Genomic DNA, 20,000 nt, shown 5'->3' on the forward strand with positions numbered 1-20,000 from the left:
TTTAGCTATTGAAAAAATAGCAGATCTACAAGCTCATAGCGCGCCACCGAGTGGCGCGCTACGAGCTTGTAGGTCTGCTATTTTTGAAAAATCAAACGACTGACATAGAAACATAGCTTTTTCAGAAAACTGTCAGGATGTAGAAGACATTTATAGAATCTGATCTCAGGTCAAAATGGGTTTAAGTAAAACATTTGAGTAGTTCCCTCCTCCTCCTATACCTTGATCTGGTCTCTCTCAAGCAGAAACGATGAAGAACTGGAAGCAGCGGGACAACAAAATAATCTGTAGTCTATTGTTAGCTTGCGTTCACATTTTGCGCCGTGGCGGCGCCTCAATACGTCACCCCGGTCTCGCGTTTATCCCTCCCTCTAGCGCCCTCTAGAGGCCGCATAGTCGCTCCGGTCAGCATTTTGTTATCGGAGTGCATCGTCTCTGCCCGAGAGAGAGAGACCAGATGGGGAGCAGGGAGGAGGAAGTCAGGTTATACTTTTTCTCCCCCACCACTGTCGAAAATATAAAATGATATTGAAAGTAAAACCTCTCTCTCTCTCTCTCTCTCTCTCTCCCCCCTCTCTCTCTCTCTCTCTCTCTCTCTCTCTCTCTCTCTCTCTCTCTCTCTCTCTAGAGGAGTTCATGACGGCGGCCCAGAAGTTTGGCCAGGTCACGCCCATGGAGGTGGACATTCTCTTTCAGCTGGCTGACCTGAACGAACCCCGCGGGTCTGTCTCGCACGCACACGCGCGCACACACACACACACACACACACACACACACACACACACACACACACACACACACACACACACACAAAACCTTCTAAATCCTAACATTTTTGAGAAAAACCCATTTTTCTATGTCAGTGGTGCTCAACCTTTTTCATGTCAAGGACCCCCAGAATTATCTCTATTGGGCCACGGACCCCCATCTCAAAATATGTAGCTCCAGGCCCCCCCCCCCCCCCCCCCAGAAGCCAATATTTTGGTTAAAAATGTTCGCTCTGAAATATATATTCAAAGATTTGCGCCACGTTTTCACGATTTCTTCAAAAATAGCAGACCTAGTGGCGCGCTACGAGCTCGTAGATCTGCTATTTTTCAACAGCTAAATTATAACATAATGTTTAAAACACCAAAATGGATTAATATGAAATAATCACAGAAGGTCACTGCACCGACACGCAGCTTGCTGTATATACTCCCGCAGCTGCTCTATATATCTCCTTAACGACAGTGTTTTACCAGATTAAACAACGCCATAATAAACCTGCTCCTTTTTCATGTTGCGCGCGCACCACAAAGGGGTGCGCGCACCGCCGTTTGGGAACCCCCCTTGCCCTGTCCTAGACAAAACTGTTCCACTCGAACCCTTTACCCACTCAGACGGCTGAGTCATGTTGGGCTCCCAGAATAGACACAGGCACAGGCACACAAACATTCTTTAGTTGACCATCGGCAGTATGGAGAAGCGGCACGTAGCCAGCGGTCGTATGTATATATATATATATATATATATATATATATAGTTACTGTACCTTCCTCTTACCACTAGGGCCCTGCAGTGCTTCAACGTTTAGGAGCGCCCCCTTGGTTCTTCTTCTTCTTCTTCTCCTCGCCCATATGATTCATTGCATAACAACAGCTGTACGCATATCCGTCTCACGTTCCCTTTCTTTCCTATGCGTCTAGCCTTGCTATGCTGACCCGGGGGGGGGGGGGGGGGGGGACACTGGTAATTTCTAAACCCTGGCCCTGCATGGGACACAGCAGCTGATTATTATTTCTGAGCAATGGGATACTTTAATAGCCTTTCCCCCTCCCCAGTCCCCTTGATTGGGAGATGCGGGGAAATAATTGCTCCAATAATCGAAGAAAAAAGGGTGATGGGGGGGCATTTTTGGCTATTCCCTGTTCCTTTGAGCCTGGGAAATCTGCCGTGGTAAGGAGATGCAGTGGAAAAACCTGATGATGGTGGGTTGGGGGAGTTGTGTGTGTGTGTGTGTGTGTGTGTAGCTGGGGGTGTGTGTGTGTGTGTATGGGGGGGGTCTATATCCGAAGGTTTGATGTTTTTGTTATGTTTGGACGACGGGGATGGAGTCGTTCCTCTCCTTTAGATTCAGGTGTCACGGCTGTAATAATCACGCCCCAGCGCCAAGGTCATGGAATTCTTTCGACTTCCACCATATTTTCACATGGCCCCGAAACATGACGACGAGAGGATTGAGTGTCCTCTTGAACTGTAAATTCATGTCACACGGGACGACTTGCTCCGCTTCAGGAAAAGGTCACACGTTGAGTAATTTTTGATGCATTTGGGTTGAAACACTATAAGCCTTTTTCGTGGCAATTGAAAGGTACATGACACCCTTCTTCTCTCTCTCTCCCTCTCTCTCTCTCTCTCTCTCTCTCCTCCGATGAACCTGAACTTGAACCTCCTCCAGACGTGTTGGATTGGTGGACATCGAGAAGATTGCCCCTCTGGAGGAAGGCGCCCTGCCCTATAACTTGGCCGATGTCCAGAGACAGGTACAGACTATAATGAAGACCCATGTTGCCGTGTCCGGTATGTCCCTTCCATGCTTTTCCTCTCCTCTCCAAACGACTTTTGACGCACACGTCCAATGGTTCCTTCTGTCCAGTGGTTTTCAACCAGTGGTCCTTGAGGGGATTCCAGGTGGTCTCTTGAGTGTATAAAAGGAAACCAAATGGACCCTTGCGGATCAATTTGGTTTCATTTTACACTCTCAAGAGTTACATTTTTGTTAAACATCTGCATTACATAATTTACAAGAAGTCTACACAATTAGAGAATGTAGAATTGTAATTTTTATCAACGTTTTTTTTCTCTCCTATTATGGCACCAATGGAACAACATCTTATTCAGCAACAACAACGAGGCTAAATCTCATCAAATGGTGGTCCGTTGGCTCAAATGCAGAATAAATAATGGACCTTGAAATGAAAAAGGGTTGAAAACCACTAGCTCCTGTCCAGGGGAAAGCCTGTCCTCCCTTTGGATTGACTTTTGTCAATCCAAATTTACTTTCCAACCCTTTTCGGTAAACAATTTATTATCGACTTGTGTTTGTACAGTCAGGATTTTGACGCAGAAGAGAAAGACAATGGGGGAAGAGACACATACTGTACAGATCCACGTCAGACATATCATAAATGAGCTGGACCACAAGACGTGTGTCTGTCCCAGAATACCGGTCAGCCAGACTCTTGTCGGCCTGGTCAGTCTCAAAAGTTCATTGGAAAAACAACCAAAGCCAAAAAAAAAAAAAAAAGAGAGAGTTTGAGAAAAGCTTCCCATCGTAGACCTGACCTCTGGGAGACATTTCTGGGAGAAAACACCACTAAGGCCTCTCTCTCTCTCTCTCTCTCTCTCTCTCTCTCTCTCTCTCTCTCTCTCTCTCTCTCTCTGACATGTGGTTGACGTCTTCCAAAAGAAACTGGGGGGGGGGGAGTAAGAAGAGAAAAGTGTGCTCACATAGAATAGAATAGACGTATAGAATAGACGTATATCTAGCACTACAAGAAGTGAGGGTAATATTTGGGGATGAGGGGTAGTGGTGGTGGGGGGGAGGGGGGTTGTCTTAGAAGGGGGGGGGGGGGGGACAGAAAAAAGAATAACAGAAATAAAAGGCTAGATGGACAGCTGGGCAGGCAGACAAACGTTTCTTCTTTTTTTTTTTGGTCAGCGTTTGCGTTGCAGGGTGGGTTCCAGCAGCAGTGGCTGCAGTCAGTCAGTCAGTCAGTCAGTCAGTGCTCCTCAGCCATGGCTGGCCATGAGGCCATGTTGGAGCAAAGAGCTGGGGCCAAAGGGGAGCGGGGAGCCGAGGGGCCTCTCAGAGCTACACACAGACGCCAGTCCTACCACAATGAGCCGCTTTAGGCCCAATGTGGTTTGGCCTCGCGGGCTGGCCGCCAGTTCACTGGAACCCTTTTCTCCTCGCTGTCTCTCCGCGCTGGCTACACTCTCTCTCTCTGTCTCTCTCTCTCTCTGTGTCTCTCTCTGTCTCCATCGTCTATTCTGTTTGCCTCCTCTCTCTTTTTTTTTTCTTCTTTTTTTTTTGGCAGTCTTGTTTTCTCCTTCTCTCTCCTCTATCTCTCTAGGTCTGGCAAACCGCCCTCGCTCGTTATCACTTGTCAGCTACAGTGCTGTCTTCCTCCTCTCCCTCTCACAACCCCCCCACACCCCCCACCGCAGCCCCCCCCCCCCCCCCCCCGCTCCAGTGTTGATTTCGTCGACCGATACGATGCCTTTTTTTTCACTGACGAGAACTATAGATGGAAACTAAATGAAAACTAAGCTATGATGACTAAAACTAAGACTAAATATATCCACAATTCTGTCAACAAATAAAAAACCAGACTAAAATGTTAGGAAGGGACTATAGTGGACAAAACATCCAGCATACGTCATTTAACACTCTGTTGCATCCTGAAAATAGCAGATCTACAAGCTCACAGCGCGTCGCGGCGATATTTATTCGACTACAACCAGACCAACGCTATAAAGCATTCCGGGTAACTCAAAAATGTGACTCAAAACTAAATGAAAACCATTCAAGAGACAATGGGCTGTATTTTGCGTGTCTTAAGTATACCAGGTCTTATTACTTAACTTAAGACCTGAAGAGGCGTGATCAATGCCATTTGCCTCCAGGTCTTACGTTAAGTAATAAGACCTGGTACTTAAGACACGCAAAATACAGCCCTATGACTTAAAACTAAAATTAACAATTTGCTGTCAAAACCTCGTTCACAGTGGGGCAGGGGAGCAAAAAGGGATGAGGAGGAAGTGGTGGAGGGGCCAGACACAGACAGGAGAGGGGAGGGGAGGGGAGGGGGTCTGGGGCCCAGATGGTGGTCAGTGAGGTCTATGAGTAGGCTATGACAGGTGAACCTGTCCCAGATCCCCACCCCCCCCACCGCCCCCCTTCCCCCTCACATATACATACTCACATACTCCGACCCCCCCCCCCCCTTCTCCCCAGGGTCAAGAGGCCAGGGCTGGGCAGACAAGACAAAGCAACAGGTACCACTTGTGGTCGACGTTGGGGCACAGTGGTGTTTTAAACCCATTCTGACCTGAGATCAGATTCATACGAGGTTTCCACTGGACACACACTGGTCTTTATTAACCCATTCTGACCTGAGATCAGATTCATACGAGGTTTCCACTGGACACACACTGGTCTTTATTAACCCATTCTGACCTGAGATCAGATTCTAAAAATGTCCGTCGTTCTTTTCTGCTATTTTTCAATAGCTAAAGCATAACATGATGCTAACACCAAAATGGGCTCCTGTTCAGAATGGGTTGAAGTCACTGAAACTAATCCATTGACTCGTCTATATGCAGTGATGAGGCTTTTAAACGTACCATCATTGTATACCGCTGTTTTAATCCTCATGATATGTGTGGCGGCCGTCTACCTCTTGCTTATTGCCCTTCCGTATGTACAGTGTGTAGTGTATATGTTATGCAGTGGTGTGTGTGGTGGCGGCCTTTCTTATTTTTTTCTTTATGCTCTTGTAGTATTAGCTCCGTTACCTGTAAGCCTCAGACAAAGCCAACTGGGATCACGACAACAAAGAAAGAAGAAGGAAGGGGCAGGGTACACTTTCTTTTTTTTTTTCGGCCCAAAATATTGTTGTTTATTGTCATGATTTGTCACGATCCAAGTTGGCTTTGTCTGAGGCGTACAGATCTTTAAATTAATACTATTTGAAACGTCTATGGAAAAAAATATTTTCGGGGCCGCTCGTCGCCATGAAAGGGGGCGGTATAGAGCGTCGCAGTCCCTCCCCCTTTCAGAACGACGAGTGGCCCAGGAAATGAAATGCAATGCATTTCTCCCATAGGATTTTCTTTAAGTATTTATTTAAAGACGGTTACGCCGCGGACAAAGCCAACTCGGATCGTGACAAATCATGACAATGAACACAATATTTTGGGCCGATCAAATCATTAGAAAGAAGAAAATAAAGGCAGGAGACAACACTATTTGTTTTGTTTTTCTTCTTATAAATTATTTGATCGGCCCAAAACATTGTGTTCATTGTCATGATTTGTCACGATCCGAGTTGGCTTTGTCCGCGGCGTAACCGTCTTTAAATAAATACTTAAAGAAAATCCTATGGGAGAAATGCATTGCATTTCATTTCCTGGGCCACTCGTCGTTCTGAAAGGGGGAGGGACTGCGATGCTCTATTGTGACGCTCTATGCGGGAATCTGGAGACGTCCGACTCCCCCCCCATAGAAATACATTGAAAAATAACTGGAAATTATGATATCCAGCTACGCTAATTCACAACAGCTCACTGGGGACCGGGGTACACTCGCCCACGCATGCTCCAAACAATTCCACATTTTGCACACCTCTTCCTCCGTATTCTGCCTACTATGATAGCCACTTTCTGCAGCCTTTACTGTACTTCCTCCATGTACAGTAAGCATAACACCGCCTTATTACGCAATACCTCAGCTGGCTACTTCCTGAATTGGTGCAACGTCATTATCATCATTGTTTTAGGCCCCTCCCTATACCTTAATAATCAGGAAATACATTTGCATGCATGCGGGTTGCCAATTTCAGCCAATCGGGAGAGAGTACCGATGTATCGGCTTCAAATTGTTGTGTGATTTCCAGTTAACATGTTGTCTGCTCTCTTCCAATTGCACCTGTTCCTGTATATGCGTTTCCTGTCTCATGATTGGATAGACTTGGTATCCCAACCTGAACATGTTACATTTATTTTATGTCTTTTAACGAGCTGAGCATTTGTTACTCAACAAATACTCTGTCTAAGCAATGATTGTTTTACTTAAAGACTGTATTACTTATTATTGCACCTTCAATTTGAAACGGAAGCAATATCTTCATTTGACCAGATCTAAACGATCCAATATCAAATGTCTTCCCATTAAAAAGAGATAAGAGGATGATCATGAATGAATGTGGATTATGGATTGCTGTAAAAAATGTAAAATCACGAAAACTTATGCTTATACAAAGTCAATTATTATTGCTTCTAATGTCACGATTGACGTGAATATTGATGAGGATGAATGATTGATTGAAATGGACTGATTTGAATGGCTTTGCAAGCTCCGAAATATTGTGAATCCGGCTGTGTGGCATATCATATGCAAGGAATTGTGGGAAACGAGTCGTGGAGTCTATGATGGCCGGCGGGGTCTAATGGAGTAATGAAGGGAATTAATAAATGTTGTTGCGGGAACCCCTTTTGGTGTTAGCATTATGTCATGCTTTAGCTATTGGAAAAATAGCAGATCTACAGGCCTGTAGGTCTGCTATTTTTGAAAAATCGAAGAACGACTGACATAGAAACATAGCTTTTTCAGAAAACTGTCATTTTCAAACAGACATTTTTAGAATCTGATCTCAGGTCAAAAATGCATTAAAGAACCACCATTCTTCTGTGCGTTAGAATCTGATCTCAGGTCGGAATGGGTTAAATAGATTCGATGTTTCATAATTTCTTTTTTACAGATTTGTCTCGTCTCCGCCTGCTCGTATATCTGTGCGATCCAATGTCTTTTTGCAATATTCAGCAAGTCTCTGTATGCTCAGCTCTCTCTCTCTCTCCGTCTCTCTCTCTCTCCCTCTCTCTCTCTCCCTCTCTCTCTCCCTCTCCGTGTGGGGGCGAGCAGCAGTCGGGCGGGGACCCGTCCCGTCCCATCCTCGTCCAGGTGGCAGAGTCGGCCTACCGGTTCACCCTTGGCTCCGTGGCTGGCGGTAAGAGTCACAGCCCATTGGCTCCTCTCTCTGCATACCTTCACCCCGCCATCGCCCACGTATATCTACCATCAACCTGACCCCCGTCCACCCCCCGTCCACCCCCCGTCCACCCCCCGTCCACCCCCCGTCCACCCCCCGTCCACCCCTCGTCCACCCCTCGTCCACCCCTCGTCCACCCCCCGTCCACCCCCCGTCCACCCCCCGTCCACCCCCCGTCCACCCCTCGTCCACCCCCCGTCCACCCCCCACCCCCCACCACCCCCCTGCTGTCCTCATAACCCATTATGACCATCAGCGGCGCTCAAACATTTTCATGTCAAGAACCCTTGGAATTACATTGGCATGCCGACCCCCCCCCCCCCCTGCATCTGAACGTTCACCGTGAAAAAATATATACCGGTATGCAAAGATTTGCGGCACATTTTCACGATTAAAAAACGAAGCAGATCTACAAGGCACTACGAGCTTGTAGATCTGCTATTTTTTAATGGACGGTTAAAAGTGGTTTGAAAGCTATACGGAGGGGGCGACACAGACGCGTCCTCCTCGGGTCGAAATGGGATAAGAAAGGGCTGAGGGAGCGAGGACAATGGCCTCTCTATTGACGTTCCACCCCTCGCTTTAGAACGAGGGACGATCGCTACCCTGCTTAAAGAGAAGTGCTCCCTCTCTCGCTCTCGTCCTCGCGTTCCCCGCTCTTGTCATTTTCTCTCTCTCTCTCTTTCTCTGTCCCTCCGTCCGTCTGTCTGTCTCTCCTCTCTCCTGTCTGCATGCCATGGGAAAAGCCTCCTGTGTGTGTGGATTCTTTTGTACCCCCGACTACCTGTGTGAGTTATCAGAAGGAGCGGGGAGGGGTGGGTGAGGGCGAGGAGGTGCCTAGATCTTGTGTTTTGGCTCCAGACTGCCTCCTGTTCTCCCCCCCAACCCCCCCCCCCGTCGTTGTCCTCCCCCCCTCCCTTGTCCTCCCCTCCTTCCATCCCATAGTAGGAGACAGTTTAATGAGGAGGTAGAGGTCGAACAACGTCTCTGCCGCTCCTTCTGTCTGTGTCTCCTTCTCTCTCTCTCTCTCTAATTAAGCCCGTCACCCTGGGTCACTTCTTTTTTGTCTGCGTGCTTTTTGTATCGGTGACCAATACCGAGAGAAAAAATGTCCGTCGACTGCCTTTTTTCGCAGACGAAAACTAAATGGAAGCTACGATGAGTGAAACTACGACTAAATATATTGACGATTTCGTCAACATGTAAAAAGTAGAGTAATACAGACAGTATCAGATCACAGTATTTATTCTCCAAAATGAATGTCGATGCCTTATTGTGTCTTGACATTTTCACCTCTAAAAAGGCCTTTAACCACGCATTTAAAGTACCATACTAGTGCTCTGTCATGTTTAGCCCATTGACTCAGTATACTGAGGTAAGCTTGACTTCACTACCGGCCATTTCTTAAAGCAACCTTTTCTTTTGGGCAGATGATTATGTTTTCTGAGGCTGCCGTGATCACTCGGTGCCAGACATGACTTATTATAGGCTGCTAATTACACGGACACAAGCATAGAATAAGTTATAAGTGAATAATTGAAAATAATAAACGTGGAGAGGTGGTGGAGTTGGCTGCTTTAGCAGACAGTTTGAGGGTCCAATGGAGTTGAGAGGTTTTGTCCCAAGCCCTTCTTACTACTTTTCATATTTTCATATTTGTTTAACCAACACACAGATGTAAAGGGTGTATATTAAACACTGTTCAATAGCAATGATTTATTAAGAAATCAATAAAAAAATCAATAACCTCAAAAATTTTGTTGACAGCAACAAATGTATTATACTGTATATACATACATTAAAAAAGGTAAATTCTGACTATAGGCATACTTTTAAAGCATACTGTGATTTGTTTGAGGTTTGAGTAGGATTTTATTGTATTTTTGCAACTTGCAACTTGCTTGGGAGGGGCAAGTCAATAGTTAGTTATTTTGTCAATTATATTATTGTTGCGTTTAAATGCATTTTAAAGTGTGGATCGATTTGAAAAATAAACCCGTAAACGGTCCCTGGGAGAAAAAAAGATTGATTTCAGAACAAAATTCAGAAATTATGCAATGACGTTTAGCCAACATTAACTCAGTTTTTCCAACTACATTTGTTAATGTCTTAATAATTATGAAATAAATGTGAACAAGCCGGGCCGGGTCTTAAAAAGGGTCTATATGTGGGTGGGGCCTGCCCATTGTTCCGACGGCCTGTTTTCCAAAAGGTAACATGGGTTACTTTAGCCCGTTCCAAAACCCCAATAGTCCAAAAGATGTCCCATTAGTCCTACCGTCCAAAATGCTAATTGTCTCCACCAGGCCGAAGGCATGGGGATAGAGTATGTTTTGTACTCCGTCCGTTTGTGTGTGTGTGTGTGTGTGTGTGTGTGTGTGTGTGTCCGTCTGTCCATCCGTTACCAGCTAATCTCCGGCACCGTTAACCCGGTCGATGCCAAATGTTGAGGGCTCTCCTTCTTTCATTATGTCGCACATTTCACTGGCACTAGCCTCACTAGCCTATGGTAACGGGAGGGAATGTGTTTTATTGCCTTTTCCCCAAGTGTCAAAACAAGACCGTTTAACCTGTTTCCACGTGTAATGGCTCTATGCCTCTGTTGTCCTTTTCTAGCTGTGGGCGCCACGGCGGTTTACCCCATTGACCTGGTGAAGACGCGCATGCAGAACCAGAGGACGACTGGCTCGCTGGTCGGGGAACTCATGTACAAGAACAGCTTCGACTGCTTCAAGAAGGTGGTGCGCTACGAGAGCGTCTTCGGCCTCTATCGAGGTGCGTAAGCACACACACACACACACACACACAGACACACACACACACACACACACACACACACACACACACACACACACGCTTGTGTTCTCTCTCCCTTCCACGGTTGCACATTCATGTCTAGCGTTCTTGAGAGCGTGAAATTAAACCAAATGGACCCGCATTTCACGCTCCCAAGAGTTCAATTATTGTTAAACGTCTGCATTACTTACTTTACACAAGATGTCTAATTAGAGAATGTAGAATAATAGTTTTTTTTAGTTCTGGGTTTGTTTCCACAGCGCACAGCGCGGTACGGCACGGTTTCAGACCAGGTTCTCAGAACCTTTTTCCGGCCCTGCTTTTGAGGTAGTACTAACACAACATAGTTTGTCTATTATCTCTCCTATGGTAACCAGCTCAATTCAGCATGGAATTGTGGACAAAATCATACGTTTTGAGTCTAAATCTCATCAAACGGTGGTCCATGGCTCAAATGCCAAATAGATAATGGGCCTTTTGATATGAAAAGGGTTGAAAACCACTGCTTTAGCTCAAAGATTAGTATTTCCGGGGTGTGTACGTTTTTCTCTGGTCTGTTCGTTCACGAGTGCACGATGAATTTAGATGTCACCGGACACATCGGTGATCGTCTGGCAACGCAAGACTAGTGTGATCGTAATTTTTCGACCGCAATCGAGATCACGGATTTCACAAACCACGCCATCAGGGAACGACAGTTTTCTATACCTCTGGTCTCCTTTTGGCAGCATTCCAGAGAAGAAGGGAAGATATAACCTCATGATCAGCTCTGTAGCAGTGGGCCTCTTAGTGAAGAAAATATTAGAGAAGTCGATGGGTGGCTCTTCTCTTCCAAGAGAGATTTTTGCGCTCTCATTAGAAGGCGGATGTATAAGTGCCATCCAGCCGTTTCTCTAGCGAGGTTGTGGTGGATTGCTACAGGTCTGGCCCCACAAGGATCCGGCTTTCACCGCACGCTACAGTACGTGGCTGCCATACCCAACCTGCCACCCAAAAAGCAAAACAAGAAGGAAAGCCCACACGCTGACCTCAATTCTGTGTTCACGGTTAAAAAGTTTGCAGAACAAACTTCACTTGCCGCAAGCTACACAAAAGACAAGACGTTTTAGAAAATGAAAGGGGAGGCGAGGAGAAAGACGAGAGAGACGAGAAGAGACGAAAGGGGGGCAGAGGAGGAGGAGGAGACGACGACAATCGGGAACAAGAAAGGAGAAGGGAAGGGTTGAAGAGCGGGGGGGGGGAGTGAGGGATTGGACAGGAGGGCGTGAGTGAGTTCACCTGCGTTGACCTGTTTCCTTTTGAAGTGATTACTTGCAAAGCTTTGGGACTTTCAGAGGCAGGACAATGAATGTCACACACATGGCCTCATATACCTCTAGGCCCGTTTTCACTGCACGGCATGCATGCTGGTGTCACGCTGACCCATGCCTGTCTGGACTGGTCTACGGAGCGCCGTAGTCCCCCCCCCCGCCCCCTTTCAGAACGACGAGGGCGTCAGGAAATAATTCCCCTTTGATTCATTTTCCCCCATATAGACGTTTCAAAAAGTATTTATTTAAATATCTTTTAAAGCCAACTCGGCAGGTGACAACTCGGGACAATAAACAAATTTTTTTTGGGGGGCCGAACAAATAATTAGAAAGAAGAAAAACAATCAAAAAAGCCTCTTTTTTCGTCTTTCTAAGTATCTGTTCGGCCCCAAAAAAATGTGTTTATTGTGTGTGAGTTGTCACCTGCCGAGTTGGCGTTGTCTGAGGCTTTAAAGGTCTTGAAATAAATACTTTTTAAAACATCTATGGGGGAAATGAATGGGGAATTATTTTCCGGTGTCCTCGCAGGGGGGTGGGACTGCGACGCTCTATATACTCACGCACAGAGGAGACCTTCGTACCTGCAAAGTCATGGCATTTTTTGCTACTTTTGCATGGTCATTAATCCATGAAAAACAAAGTATAAACTAAAAGTGTTCACATACACACGCACACATGCATGCGCGCACACACACGCACGCACATCGCACACACGCAATTACGCATACATGCAATTACACACAGGCATGCAAGCCCACAATTACACAAGCACGTATCCATGTACCTGTGTGCGTGCAACTATACATCCCCTAATGACTACCTGCCCTGTCCTTAGAGGTAGGGGTTGGGGCGTAGGGGGGCGGGGTATAGAGATGCATCTTAAAAAAAAAACATATCAGGTGTTTTGGAATGGCGGCAGTCCCTTTTTTGGAAATCCCAGGATTATGACTGACGGCGGCGGGGCTCCCATGAGGAAACCTGACTGACGGGCAGAGAGGCTCCTGTGAGGAAACCCATGCATGCTCAAGTGTCTTATCAGACGCACAAAGGCTTCAAAGAGCGGAGTGCGGCCTTATAGACCGGTGGTTTTCAAACCGGCGGTCCAGGGACTACCGAGTGGTCCTCGAGGCGGTTCCAGGTGGTCCCCCATGGCTAAGTGATGGAAAGTTGGTAACCAAAATGGTCCCTTAATACTGTAGATATTTAACTCTTGAGAGTGTAAATTTTACATTGTTACATTGTTGTTAAACATCTGCATTACGTCATACACAAGAAGTCTACACAAGTAGAGAATGTATAATAATTGTTATTTGATCGACATTTTTGCCAAAAGCCCAGAATTGTAGACAAAGTCTTATACAACGATAACAAAATATTCTATGGTTTTGTGTCCGAGAGGCTAAGGGCTGTATTTTGCGTGTCTTAAGTACCAGGTCTTATTCCCTAACTTGAGTAAACTAAAGACCTGGAGGCGTGATCAATGCTCTTTGGCCACTCAGAATAGCCAAATGGCATTGATCACGCCTCCAGGTCTTTAGTCTACTCAAGTTAGGGAATAAGACCTGGTACTTAAGACACGCAAAATACAGCCCTGTATGTCATCAAATAGTTGTCCGTGGCTCAAATGCCGAATAATTAATGGGCCTATCAAATGGAAAGTGTTGAAAACCACTGTTGTTCTAGACAAATGGACAGAAAGACAACCCCTGGCTCCTGACAGACGGACATGCAGACAGGTGACACCCCCATAGCCCCATTCAATTAAATGCAATTCATTTAGGGCTTATGGTAGGGAAATAGCCAATAAGGAGCTTTTGCACAAAATAACACCTGGACCTCTTAACGTAACAACTACAAAGAAAGGTAAGAAAGCCTTTTAGTATGTAATTCTCCTTTAATGCAAGAAGGAGGAAGAACATATGGGCAGAGTAGAATGCAAAATAAGCAGGCGACCGAGGCCATGGAATTGCATGGTTACCTCCAGACTATGATTTTGTCGTGTGAATTCTCCCAAATTCACAGAGTCAAATAAATGTGGCGTATTTTCCCATAATGTTAATGCAGGGACTTTTGCATGTGTGTTAGAGAAACTGTTTACAGCAAATGACCTCGGCGCATAGAAATCAACTAACTTTACTTCAATTAAAATGTGAAGGTTCAAGGTTGTACTTTATTGTTACATCTTGTGTACAGGTACATAAGAGTAAAACTTATTTTTGGTTTGGCTTCCCTACAGACAATGCAGCAGCATATAGATAGCATCACAATATAAATTGAATAAATTGCTGCTACTTGTCGCTAATGTTTTTTATACAAAGTGAATGCAAAAACATTGAAATATTGCTGTCAACTTTCAAAAGTAAAAAAGCTAACGTCTCCTACATGGATGTATAACTATCTCTGCCAGAAAATGAACAATCTTTTTTATTTCCCAAAGTGTTAATGTAACCCAGCTCTGTTTACACCTTTACTTTATTCCTATTTACATACAAGTATATATATATATATATAGTACCTCGGGGCCTGGGCTGCCTAAACTGAACAGGATCTGAAGGTTCGGAGAGCACTTGCCTGGAAAGCCTTGCACGGGATGAGGAGAGTGTGGAAATCAGAGATGGGAGAAGACCTTAAGAGCCGGCTGTTCACAGCTACTGTGGAGTCAGTACTGCTGTATGGGGCCGAGACATGGACCCTTACAGTGGAGTCAGTACTGCTGTATGGGGCCGAGACATGGACCCTTACAGTACAACAGGAAAAAGCCCTGGATGGAGTCGACACAAGAATGCTACGAATGGCACTAGGTGTCACATGGACGGACCGCATCAGAAATGTGGACCTCTAGGGGACAAAGTCAGAGAGAGAAGGATGAGGCTGGCAGGGCACTGCGTCAGGCACCCAGAACTTGAGGCAAGTAAATTGACTCTATGGGAGCCAACTCAGGGCAAAGCCAGGAGGGGAAAGAAGCATATATGTAGACGTGCTGCGGCGCGACAGCTTGGCTGACAACACTGCAGAGCTCAAGAACCTGATGTTGGATAGGAAATTGTGGAGGGCAGCGATCCGGGAATCCCGAGTTGTGTGTTGGCTATAGACCTCACTCTCGCAGCAACAAACTAAATTCCTATTTATATTCAATATTTATTTGTACATTTGTTTTATCTCGTTTGTGTGTTGCTCCACTTTTGCTTTGGCAATGTAAACGCGTTTCCTCACCACATGCCAATAAAGCTCCTTTGAATTGAAAATTGAAATGAATTGAAAGTGTGTGCAGATTTTATATATTTGAAAAATATTGAGTAACTTTGTGTGTGGCCTAGTTTCTCTCACATGCATGCACGTGCGCGCACACACACACACACACACACACACACACACACACACACACACACACACACACACACACACACACACACACAGTCACACACCCTCTCCAGTTTATTGACGGTTTAATGTAAGGGAGTCCTGTGTGTATCTGTCCTTTGTACATTAGACTCGGGTAGGGGGGCCAAGTTTTACTGCAGTCTGACGTGATTATTTTCTGTTTATTTTTATCTGTCTCTGGGCTGTAATTGAAGGCTGTGCAAACTTTTTGGTTTATTCGCGTTTCTTTTTCTCTCCCCCCCTATTCTGGGCAACAGTCTTTCTCTACCCCCCCCCCCCCCCCCCCCCCCCCCTACACCCCCGTCTTCCTCTCTTCTCTCTCTTTTTCTCCCCACCATCACCCCCCCCCCCCCCCCTCTCTCTCTCTCTCTCTCTCTCTCTCTCTCTCTCTCTCTCTCTCTCTCTCTCTCTCTCTCTCTCCCGTCTTGTTGTTTCTCTGATGTCCCCACACTCCACATCAATAGAGTTCATTAGTGTTTAGGGGGGAATCACACAGGGTCGGACACATGCGGTGGGCAGCCACGCTTCGTGTGTGTGTGTGTGTGTGTGTGTGTGTGTGTGTGTGTGTGTGTGAGAGAGATTGTGAGTGAGTGGGGGGGACCGCAGCACTCTCTTGTCTAATCATCTCGTCATTTCCTAATGATAGGTCTGGTACCACAGCTACTGGGTGTGGCGCCTGAGAAGGCCATAAAGCTCACAGTAAGTCACAGCCTCAGAGAGTGTGCGCACGCACGCACGCACGCACGCACGCACGCACGCACGCACGCACGCACGCACACACACTAATGTCTACCATTACCGTATTTAATCTGTTGTGTGGATTTCATTTTATGTGACTTGCGCACACACACATTATGTGAATAATAAACACACACACACACACATCATGTGAATAATAAACACACACACACACACACACACACGCCATTGTCTGCCAGTGTTGGATTTCATCTTCTTGGATTTTATTTATTAGATGTTGTGTGAGAGATGTCTTCACTGCTCCAGTAACCTCATCTCACCTTTGAAGGGACACTTCACCCTTTTTGCAAAAACAATATAATATGTTAACGACGTTTAGAAGATTTAGAACACTTTCCTGGGGGTCTTTACGTGTGTAATATGTGGTTTTAGATATTTTTAGATTTTAGCAGTGTCTCTGATGTCATTTACTTCCTGGACTACATTGTTGTCTCAGTTAAAAAACAGCCCTCCCCCTATCCACAAGGAGGATCAGTGCACCGAAGCATTATGGGATTTGTAGTCCAGGAAGGCCTTTAACATCTATTAACTTTCTACTAAGTATGCTTGATGAAAAGTACTTAGTAGTGTCCTCATCGCTGTGGTATGTTGAGTTTGTCGACTAATACTAGGACTGAAAATGTTCGTCGACTACCTTTTTTCACAGACGAAAACTAATTGGAAACTAAATGAAAGCGAAGCTACACGATGATTAAGACTAAATATACTGACAATTTTGTCAACGAATTACAAAACTAGACTAAAATGTTATGAAGGGACTAGTGGACAAGAGATCCAGTATAAGTAAAAGACACATGTCTTTTTTACACTTGGTTGCATGCTGAAAATAGCCGATCTACAAGCTCACAACGCGTCACACGTTTTTTAACAACATATCTGCTAATAATGTGTCAAATTAATGCTGGCTTGTGCAAAACATACAAAGATGCAAAGCTAGCGTATTTGTAGCTTTGCATCTTTGTAGCTGAAGTTGAAACCAGCTCAACTTTGTGTATAGCTTTTGCAGCGGCTACAAACGTCGGAATGCATCGTTGCATCTTCACGTCGCTGGCGGCTGCCATTGACAATGAATGGTAGGCGGTATCTTTGCGTCTGCCCGTGTGGGCGCAGCTTTACATGCTGCTACCCACTGTCAGTGATTTTGGGAAGCTAAAGGAATATAATTATGAACATAATGCTTGATATGATACAGCATGGAACAAGAGCGATAATGTACTGAATGTAATGAATGGCATGAAACTAAAACCAAACTAAATAATATCCAAACTAAAATATCCAATCTACAAGCAACACAATATGGCACACCACATAGCGTTGTGAGCTTGTACACTGTGCTATATTTGGAAACATTTAGGCAATCTGTGAAACAGGTTAAAAGTGTTGCTGCTTGTTTTTGATGCGATGGTTTGTTGTGTCATCTGTCTCCAGGTGAATGACTTTGTGAGAGGGAAGGCCAGACAGAGCGACGGCTCGGTTCCCCTGCCTGCCGAGATCCTGTCCGGTGCATGTGTAAGTCGTCATTTTGATAATAATAATAATAATAATAATGGTATAATAATTGGGGATGTCCCGATCCCGATACCACAGTTTCTGTGTTAGCCGATACCGAATACCGATACCGTTGTTATCTCGTGTTGTGTTTATAGCTATCTAGCTATATATCTCGTGTTGTGTTTATAGCTATCTAGCTATATATCTGGTGTTGTGTTTATAGCTATCTAGCTATATATCTGGTGTTGTGTTTATAGCTATCTAGCTATATATCTGGTGTTGTGTTTATAGCTATCTAGCTATATATCTGGTGTTGTGTTTATAGCTATCTAGCTATAAAATGGTAAATGGTAAATGGTGCATTTATATAGCGCCTTTATCCAAGGCGCTTTACATAGATTGTGCATTACATTCACCCATTCATACACCGATTGCGGCGGAAGCCATGCAAGGTACCAACCAGCACATCGGGAGCAATTTGGGGTTCAGAGTCTTGCCCAAGGACACTTCGACATGTAGACAGGAGGAGCCGGGATTCGAACCGCCGACCCATGGATCATTGGACGACCTGCTCTACCTCCTGAGCCACAGTCGCTCGTGTTGTGTTTATAGCTATCTAGCTATATATCTCGTGTTGTGTTTATAGCTATCTAGCTATATATCTCGTGTTGTGTTTATAGCTATCTAGCTATATATCTCGTGTTGTGTTTATAGCAAAAAAAAGTGCACTTGCAGTTTTGGCAACTCTATAAAGCAAACTCCACATGCCCCAACATTGTATTTACCTGCCACAGTGTCAACCCCTTACCCCTGTGTGGTATCGGTGCTTAGACTGACATATTCACCGATACCAATATGACAAATAAGGGCTGATACCGATACTTTTCCGATACCGATACAGTATCGGCCTGATACTGTATTGGTATCGGAAAAGTATCGGTACTATCTGTACTATCGGGGGCATCTCTAATCATAGTATAATAGTTTAACCCATTCTGACCTGAGATCAGATTCTATAAACGTCTTCTACATCCTGACAGTTTTCTGAAAAAGCTATGTTTCTATGTCAGTCGCTCTTCGATTTTTCAAAAATAGCAGACCTGATATGAGCTTGTAGATCTGCTATTTTTAAATATCTAAAGCACGACATGATGCTAACACCAAAATGGGTTCCCGTTCAGAATGGGATAATAATAGTATTAATTATGGATGAATAGAAATCAAAGAATGGAGATGCTTCGTCATCTGGCTCTACATTCTCAACATTGGCATAGATCGTGTTAAGAGTACAGTATACTACTGGGAAGCAGTGCATGGTTCCCAAACTTTTTCAGGTCAAGGACCCCTAAATCGACATTTATTAGCCCGCGGACCCCCGTTTGAAACGATATGCCAGGGACCCCCATAAGAGAATATCTTTTTTATGGCTCTAGCGGTGATTTCCGTTTTTCCATTTTAATTTCAAGCACCCCCCCCCCCCAGTTTGACATGCATTAGTCTACGGACCCCCCATGATGCCATTTTCTATCTCTGGGACCCCCCAATTTATATTGTAAAAATCAATGTCAATTTAACTCTTGAGAGCGTTGGTTCCAAACTATCATTTTAGGTATAGGGACCCCCTTGGAACTCCCTCAAGGACCCCCCTGTGGGGTCACCGGACCCCACTTTGGGAACCGCTGCTGTAAAGTATCTAGTGTCGAGGCTGCATACCATCTCTAACTATGTTTACCTGCCTTCTGAAGGGCTGTCACAGTCCAGCGGACGGCCCGTGGAATGTGTGATCTGTTGCAGGGAATGCCCTGCTTGTTGATGGAACGTGTGAAACTCGCACATGAAAAGACCGAGCACATTTCCATACTGTACCCAATCTCTCTCTCTCTCTTTCACACACACACACACACACACACACACACACACACACACACACACACACACACACACACACACACACACACACGCATGCGTGCACGGACTGACGGAGATTGACAGGGACTGCTACCTGAGACACCCAGTCTCCCCCTCCCCATCTGTTACCTGTTCCCCGCCCATGCTGGGTTTTGATCACTGAGCTGTCACACACACACACACACACACACACACACACACACACACACACACACACACACACACACACACACACACACACACACACACACACACACGATAGCCTACATCTATCTGGACCAGCTTATGCCTCCTAGACCAAATGAAAGGGGGCCTTTCTTCACTCTGACTCCTCGTTTGATGCTACTCACTAAAGCAGAATATTTGGGGATACACAAGTCATTAGAGGAAGGCCCACATACCCCACTCTGTCCACTCAGCCACACACACAATTGACCTCATTAAGGTCTGAGAGATTATTATTTTTCCTTTTTTAAGGAATCAATTCAATATCAAATAATCGCCATGGCTGGGACGGAAAGAGACAAAGGGAGGTGTGTGT

General features: G+C 45.3%; 1 protein-coding gene across 1 annotated transcript in view; it reads left to right on the plus strand.

Annotated features, from left to right (window-relative positions):
- slc25a13 (solute carrier family 25 member 13) overlaps positions 1 to 20,000 on the plus strand; it is a gene marked incomplete at both ends in the record, with an annotated part of 110,409 nt that overhangs the window by 61,330 nt on the left and 29,079 nt on the right. The window contains 6 exon segments of the mRNA XM_083770339.1: positions 629 to 722; positions 2,441 to 2,525; positions 7,688 to 7,772; positions 10,431 to 10,589; positions 15,948 to 16,000; positions 17,489 to 17,569. Of these exon segments, the coding sequence (XP_083626465.1) occupies positions 629 to 722; positions 2,441 to 2,525; positions 7,688 to 7,772; positions 10,431 to 10,589; positions 15,948 to 16,000; positions 17,489 to 17,569 (557 nt within the window).

Source organism: Protomyctophum parallelum, assembly GCF_964188405.1.
Source record: "Protomyctophum parallelum genome assembly, chromosome: 1".
Lineage (NCBI taxonomy): Eukaryota > Metazoa > Chordata > Actinopteri > Myctophiformes > Myctophidae > Protomyctophum > Protomyctophum parallelum.